Source organism: Microtus ochrogaster, chromosome 10 (genome assembly GCF_000317375.1).
Source record: "Microtus ochrogaster isolate Prairie Vole_2 chromosome 10, MicOch1.0, whole genome shotgun sequence".
Classification (NCBI taxonomy): Eukaryota; Metazoa; Chordata; class Mammalia; order Rodentia; family Cricetidae; genus Microtus; species Microtus ochrogaster.
Genome location: NC_022016.1, coordinates 35,140,792 through 35,148,433, shown reverse-complemented (window position 1 = coordinate 35,148,433; position 7,642 = coordinate 35,140,792). Strand labels below are relative to the sequence as shown.

General features: G+C 47.5%; 1 protein-coding gene and 1 pseudogene across 1 annotated transcript in view; both read left to right on the top strand.

Annotated features, from left to right (window-relative positions):
* Positions 1-910: 910 nt before the first annotated feature.
* LOC101980900 lies at positions 911-3,369 on the top strand (annotated as a pseudogene).
* Positions 3,370-6,334: 2,965 nt separating this feature from the next.
* Positions 6,335-7,642, top strand: part of Glod5 (glyoxalase domain containing 5) — a 14,524-nt gene continuing 13,216 nt past the window's right edge. Inside the window, exon 1 of the mRNA XM_005352808.1 lies at positions 6,335-6,361. Within this exon, the coding sequence (XP_005352865.1) occupies positions 6,335-6,361 (27 nt within the window). The remainder of the gene's footprint in view (positions 6,362-7,642) is intronic.

Genomic DNA, 7,642 nt, shown 5'->3' with positions numbered 1-7,642 from the left:
AACTACAGAGAAACCCTGTCTCGAAAATCAAAAAAAAAAAAAAAAGAATGCTGGCTGGTATTGCGGCTCAAAACACGCTGTGCTCCCAGTGGCAGGGAAGAGTAACTGGTGAGCTCCAGGCACGAGAAGCATTGCTGGAGGGAACAACTGAGCTTGTCCTCTGGCCTCTACATGTGTGTGTACACATGAGCACACCTACATATACACACACATTAAAATAAAATTTGAAAACTTTTTAAAAAGAAACGGTCAAGGAGGAGCTGGAGAGATGGCTCAGAGTTTAAGAGCACAAATGTAGACATTTTTCTTTTTTTCCCCACCTTTCCTACATTGCCCAGGGACAGGTCCCTATTCACTGTTCTTTTTTTTTTTTTAGAAATAGACAAGGAATACACATACATACATTTGCTTATTTTTTCCTGCCTTTTCCACACTACGAAAGCACAGGTCCCTATAGCGTTGTTCTTGATTCCCACTGTAACTTAAAGGGACACTTACACAATGTTCAGAGCTCTTGATATCCTGAAGATGAAGGAGAAGGATGCCCTCAACTTCCTTGTCATAGGAACCCACTTAGGTGGTACCAGCCTCGACCCTCGACTTTCTTTCTTTTTTTTTGGCTTTAAGACAGGGTTTCTCTATAGCTTTGAAGCCTGTCCTGGGACTAGCTCTTGTAGACCAGGCTGGCTTCCAACTCACTGAGATCCACCTGTCTCTGTCTCCCTAGTGCTGGGATTAAAGGCGTGCACCACCACCGCCCAGCTAACCTCGACCTTCAGATGGAGCAGTTCATCTACAAAAGGAAAACTGATGGTCCAGCCTGGTCTACAGAGCTAGTTCCAGGATAGGCTCCAAAGCCACAGAGAAATCCTGTCTCGAAAAACCAAAAAAAAAAAAAAAAGGAAAACTGATGGTATATCTGGAGAGGACCTGGGAGAAGCTGTTACTGGCAGCTTGGGCTCTTGTTGCCATTGAGATCTCTGCTGATGTCAATATCATCTCCTCCAGGGACATTGGCCAGCGAGCCGTGCTGAAGTTTGCTGCCGCTGCTGGAGCTACTCAAATTGCTGACCACTTTACATCATGGGTCTTCAGTAACCAAATCTAAGCAGCCTCCAGGAAATCACTAGAAGTCACTATGTCTAGTGGTGACTGATTCCAGGACTGACCTCCCTGCCAGCCCCTCACAGAGGCATCTTACACCAACCTGCCTACCATTGACTCTGTAGTGCAGACTCACCTCTGTAGTATGTGGACATTGCCAGCCCACGCAATAACGAGAGTACTCACTCGGTGGGTCTGAAGCGGATGCTGGCCCCGGAAGTACTTGGCATGAGTGAGCACCCATGGGATGTTATGACTGACCCAGAGGAGACTGAGGAGGAGGATCAGGCTGCTGCTGAGAAGTCTGGGACAAAGGAGGAATTTTAGGGCTCCTGAGGTCACTGTTGCTCAACCAGAGGTGACAGACTGTTCTGAGGGTATGCAGATGCCCTCTGTACCCAGCCAGAAGTTCCCCACTGAAGACTTGAGTGCCCAGCCAGCCTGAGGATTGGTCAGCAGCTCCCACAGTGCAGGCCACTGATGGATTGGAGTCACCACTGAGCGATCCCAAGCTGCTCTGCAGACACCTGTGCAAAGAAAGGAAAAGGTGAAAGGAAAATAAAGTTCCTAAAGCTGAAAACATTTTTTTTTTTGCAGGGACTGGAGAGATAGATGAGTGATTAAGAGGACCCGGGTTCAGCCGGGTGGTGGTGGTGCACGCCTTTAATCCCAGCACTTGGGAGGCAGAGGCAGGTGGATCTCTGTGAGTTTGAGACCAGCCTGGCCTACAAGAGCTAGTTACAGGACAGGAACCAAAAGCTACGGAGAAACCCTGTCTTGAAAAATCAAAAAAAAAAAAGAGGACCCGGGTTCAGTTCCCAGCACCTACATGGTGGCTCACGGCCAGTTACAACTACAGTTCCATGGGATTGGTCCCCTTCTTCTGACTTGCGTGGACACCAGGCATGCATGTGGTGTACACAGAGACACGTAACATACACGTAAAATAAACAAAACTAAAAATATATTTTCAGCACTCAAAAGGCAGAGCCAGGTGGATCTCTGTGAATTTGAGACCAACATAGTTGACTTAGCAAGCTCCAACCAAGTCAACAAGACTTGAGCTTCTGGCCCTCTATCAGTATTTAAATATTGCTGAGGGCTAGAGAGATGGCTCAGAGGTTAAGAGCACTGACCCTTCCAGAGGTCCTGAGTTCAATTCCCAGCAACCACATGGTGGCTCACAACCATCTGTAATGAGATCTGGAGAACCCTCTTCTGGCCTCCAGGCATACATGGAGGCTGAACACTGTGTACATAATAAAAAAAGAAATCTTTAAAAAAAATATTGCTGACCTGACTGTTAAGTTGTGGGATATCAAAGGGGAAAGTCAGCAGGCTCAAGCATTTTACCTCTTCTGGGCAGAGACTGCTGTGTCAGGTTAGGGGAACAGCTGCTCTATTTACTGTAGTCATCTGGTGATTAGCGTGGCTTTATAAGATCCACGTCAGTGCCAAGTTGACAAAGGGTATATCTTAGTCACTGGTCTATTGCTGTAAAGAGACAGTATGACCTTGACAACTATTACCAGAGAAAGCATTTAATTGGTGCTTTAATCCACAATCATCACAGGGAAGAGCAGGGTGCAGGCTGCAGGAGTGGCAGGCATGGTGCTGGAGAAGTAGCTGAGAGCTACATTTTGATCCACAGGCAGGGGCTGGAGTGGGGCTGGGCCTATAAGGGCTTTTGAAAGCTCAAAGTCCACCCCAGTGATACACTTTCTCCAACAACACCATGCTCCTAACCTCTCTCAAGTAGTACCAGTCTCTGACGACTAAGCAAAAGCAAATATATGAGCCTATGGGGGGCACTCTTTTTGCTTTATTTATTTATTATGTATACAGTACTCTGCCTGCATGTATGCCTGCAGACCTGGAGAGGGTACCAGATCTCGTTACAGATGGTTGTGAGCCACTATGTGGTTGCTGGGAATTGAACTCAGGACCTCTGGAAGAGCAGTCAGTGCTCTTAACCTCTGAGCCATCTCTCCAGCCCTGGGTTTTGAGAGAGGGTTTCTCTGTGTAGCTCTGGCTGTCCTAGAACTTGCTCTGTAGATCAGGCTAGTCTTGAATTTACCTGCCTCCTGCCTCTGCCTCTGCCTCCCAAGTGCTAGAATTAAAGGAGTGTACCACCAAGCCTGTCTAGGGAACTATTCTTATTCAAACCACCACAGGTGAGCTTTGCTGGATAATTCTATGTGTTGGGCTGACTGTGATGTGAGGTGCCCCAGTTGAACATTTTTCTGGGTGTGTCAGATGAAGTGACACACTTCACTGAGTGCTGGACTGAACAATACAGAAGGCCCTCCTTCCCTCTTGTGAACAGGCTTCATCCAACCCACTGGGGGTCTAAATAGAACAAGAGGCAGAGGAAGGGGGATTTCCTCTTTGTCCCTCAACTGAACTTCTATAATTGTACTCCTGGTTGCTATAGTTCCCCAGTTTTCAGGTGACTTATTACGGGACCTCTCAGCTTCCATAACAATATGTGTTAGCTCCTTTAAATAAATCACATATTGGTTTCTTGGAAGAAGCCTTAGTAATACACTCAAATATTTTTTTTTTTTTTTGGTTTTTCGAGACAGGGTTTCTCTGTGGTTTTGGAGCCTGTCCTGGAACTAGCTCTGTAGACCAGGCTGGTCTCGAACTCACAGAGATCTGCCTGCCTCTGCCTCCGGAGTGCTGGGATTAAAGGCGTGCGCCACCACCGCCCGGCCACACCCAAATAATTTTACTTATGCCCCTAACACTAACGTAAGTACACGGAGCAGTGGACACAAGTCTGAGAGGAATGATGAGGAAACTTTGTAAAAGGCAAAAGATTTGTACTTGCTGCTCTTTCAGAGAACCCACATTCAGGTCCCAGTACCCATGGCCAGGCAGCTCACAACTGCCTGTAACTCCCTCTCCAGGGGACATGATGTCTTCTAGTCTCCATGGGCACCTGCACACGCGTGGCATTTAATACATACACATCAATTTTAAAATTAATTTTTTTTTTGGTTTTTCGAGACAGGGTTTCTCTGTGGCTTTGGAGCCTGTCCTGGAACTAGCTCTTGTAGACCAGGCTGGTCTCGAACTCACAGAGATCCGCCTGCCTCTGCCTCCTGAGTGCTGGGATTAAAGGCGTGCGCCACCACCGCCTGGCCTTAAAATTAATTTTTAAAAAGCGTAACAATGAAGAGAAACATGAGTGGAACAATCCTTTTTTAGATTTATTTATATTTATTATGTATACAACATTCTGCCTCCATATATGCCCACACGCCAGAAGAGGGCACCAGATCTCAGCACAGATGGCTGTGAGCCACCATGTGGTTGCTGAGAATTGAACTCAGGTCCTCTGGAAGAGCAGCCAGTGCTCTTAACCACTAAGCCATCTCTCCAGGCCAGGAACAATCTTATAAATATTCACTTATAACTCAGGTGTACACCCTGGAATTCCAGCACTCAGAAAGCTGAGGCAGAGTCAATCACTCCGCAGTTAAGCCCATCTTGGGCTGCTACATAAAAAAATTCTCTAAAAAAGAACAACAGGAAAAGGTCATTCCTAGCCAATGACTATTGCTGAGTGATTCAGATGATGGGGTGGGGGCTTCCTATTGTATACAGACTGACCATTAAGTACAGAGCAGAATACATACGCTCTGTGTGTACTTGCAGAGTAAGGTGCCCTTTACAAGACAAGCAAAGGCAAGCCACTTGCGGTAACCCAGACTGCACGCCTAGACATGCTCACAAACACACAGCAAAGTATCTAACAGATGAAACACCTGGAGGTGCCTCTGCCCTTGGTCATTTTGCGGATGGCACAGGGATGGCCTGTGTGGTCCATACAGTATTAACAGGTGGCATTCACATGCATCTTTAGTTTTCAGTGCTGGCAATCAAACCCACACACAGCCTGGTACTGTCAAGGCCTGAGTCACTAAGTCACATTCTCAACCCTTTTTTTGAGGCAGGGTTTCACTATGGAATTCACTCTGTGCCCCAGGCTGGTCTGGAAACCACAATTTTCCCGCCTTGGCCTCCCGAAGGCTGGAAATGCAGAGCTGTCCCGCCAGCCTGGTTCTACAAGACGCTTTCTCTATTGTGCTGGGAACTAACTTTAGAACCACTAAGCTGCATCTCCAACCCTCTTTTCACCTTTTATTTTGATAACTTGCCCTGGTTGGCCTGAAACTTAAAAAACACACATTTTTATTTTAGGTGTATGCATGTTTTGCTAGTATGTATGTTGGTGAGTTACTTGTATGCCTGGTATCTGAGGAGACCAGGTTAGACCTGGTTAGAGTGTATCTAGAAGCAAAAATCTCAAATTCACCTATCCCTGGTCCAGATAGATAACCCAGTAGAGAGAAGGGAGCTTGACTTACAGTGGGGCAAACAGTAGAGGGGGAGGGGACCGAGAGTGGGTAGGAACTAGGTTTAGTCAGACCCTGCTTCAAAAAAAAAAAAAAAAAAAACCTTGCCTCCGGGTAGAGAGCTACATCAACAGTTAAGAGAACCTGCTGCTCTTCTAGGGAGGCCAGGTTCGATTCCCAGTACTCACACAGCAACTCAGGCCTGTCGGTAACTCCCATTCTCCCATTCCAGGGGATCCAACGCCCTTTTCTGGTCTCTGTGAACAGGAAGCAGGCAGGTGGTGCAGACATACAAGCAGGCAAAACACCCATATCCCTTATAGAGAAATCTTAGCTTAGAAACAGACCCACAATAAATGAGAACGGTCATATTCTCTAACTCAGACATTGAAATGCTTCCCACCCTGGTCCCAGACTCCAAGATCCAAGCTTTCTCACGTGGTCATGCTAGTCATGCTAGTCTCCGGACGGACACTCGGGATGGGTGGCTTTCTGTGAGTTGCTGGATTCGACACACCTGGAAGCTGGCCGAGAAGGAGCATTAGAGGCAGCCTGATGAGCAAAGAAGGCCCTCATCTCAAGAGGAAGCCTTTATATTTGTGCTGTTACTTTCAAGGCCTTCGGGGTTGGTTTAGCTTTTGCAGTGCCTGGAATGGAACCCAGGGACTCTTCAGAAGCACACTGTCCCCCCACTGAGCTACACCCTGAGTTTTAAGTTAGAGTCTTGATGCTTTGCACCTCCTGCCTCTGTCCCCACCCAATGTCCTCAGCCAGCACCTCCCATTCCTGCCCCTTGATCTCCAGGCAAAGAGCCAGCCCCAGCCCCAACCTACCTGCCAGGTAGCACTGTCTGCTCTCCAGTCAGGATGTCGGGTCCAACGTCCGAGACTCAGGTGAGTGTGGGGGCCCTGGAGGCTTTGGGCATGGGTGTTGGCGAGGCTTGGGGTACCCAACCTGGGTCTGCTGACTTGCTTCTCTTCTCAGGAACACTTTTGTGGTCTTCCCATCCTTTTAGCAGCTTCCCTGGGCCTCCTCTCTCAAAGATCATCAGAGGGCAGCAGAGGCCCAGCTTAGGCCCCTGGAGTCCAGTCATGTGTGGTGTACTTGAGCGAGCTTAGGCTGAGGGCTGGCTGCTCTAGTCTAGGGGTGGTTCAACTGGGGGTCAGTTCAGTCTCAGACTTGTGGAGATAGCCCAAGCTGTCCTCCAGGGAATGCTCGAGGGCTGTCCTGATAGAGCAAGAGAAGGCCCCGGAAACCTTGACCTTGAAGCCAGTCAGAAGTTCCCGAGAGCCGGAAGGAAACCTTGAAGAGGACTCTGAGGCAGACCAAAGGAGGGAAGGGAATTGACTACTAAGGCGGCCACCACCACCACAGCTGCCACTGAAGCGGTGCTGAGCGGGAGCCAGGCATAGATTAGAAAAGAAGAAACTAAAAGTCAGTGACCAAAGCGCCCATGTCAAGAAGCTGGGAAACACAGCTTTTCTTAAACCATAAAAAACACAGGAGGAGGGAAAAAGATAAGAGCAGAGCTAGGGAAAGAGAAAGCAAACATTCAATAAAGATTGGCAATGTCCAAGGCTGGTTCTTCAAACAGATTCAGAAAATACTAGTAATTTCTGTTTACACCCTAGAAATTAGAAGAAAAACATAAATTAGTGATATCAGGAACAAAACAGGGCGCTCATACAAATTCTACAGACATTTTAAAAGGGTGAATAAGACATTTTGGATCTTTTTTTTTTTTTAAATCACGTGTATGTTAGTACATACCCACGGAGGCCAGAAGAGGGCACCAAATCCCCTGAGTTGGGGTTCCAAGCATTTGCGAGCTCTTTGGGAGAGCAGTAAGCGCTCAAGCCAAGTCACTGCTCAGATCCCAAGTAGGACTGAAAAAAATAAAACAAAATATACGGCTTTCTCTTCACTGGGGCCTAAGTGGCAGCAATTTACTTCTTTGGTTAGTTGGTTGGTTTTGAGTTTTGTTTTTTTGGGGGGTTCCAGACAGGGTTTCTCTGTGTAGTAGCTCTGGCTGTCCTGGAACTAGCTCTGTAGACCAGGTTGGCCTCTAACTCACAGAGACCTGCCTGCCTCTGCCTCCCAAGTGCTGGGATTAAAGGCGTGCGCACCACCCAGCTGCTTTGGGTTTTTTTTTTTTTGGTTTTTTTTTTTTTGCG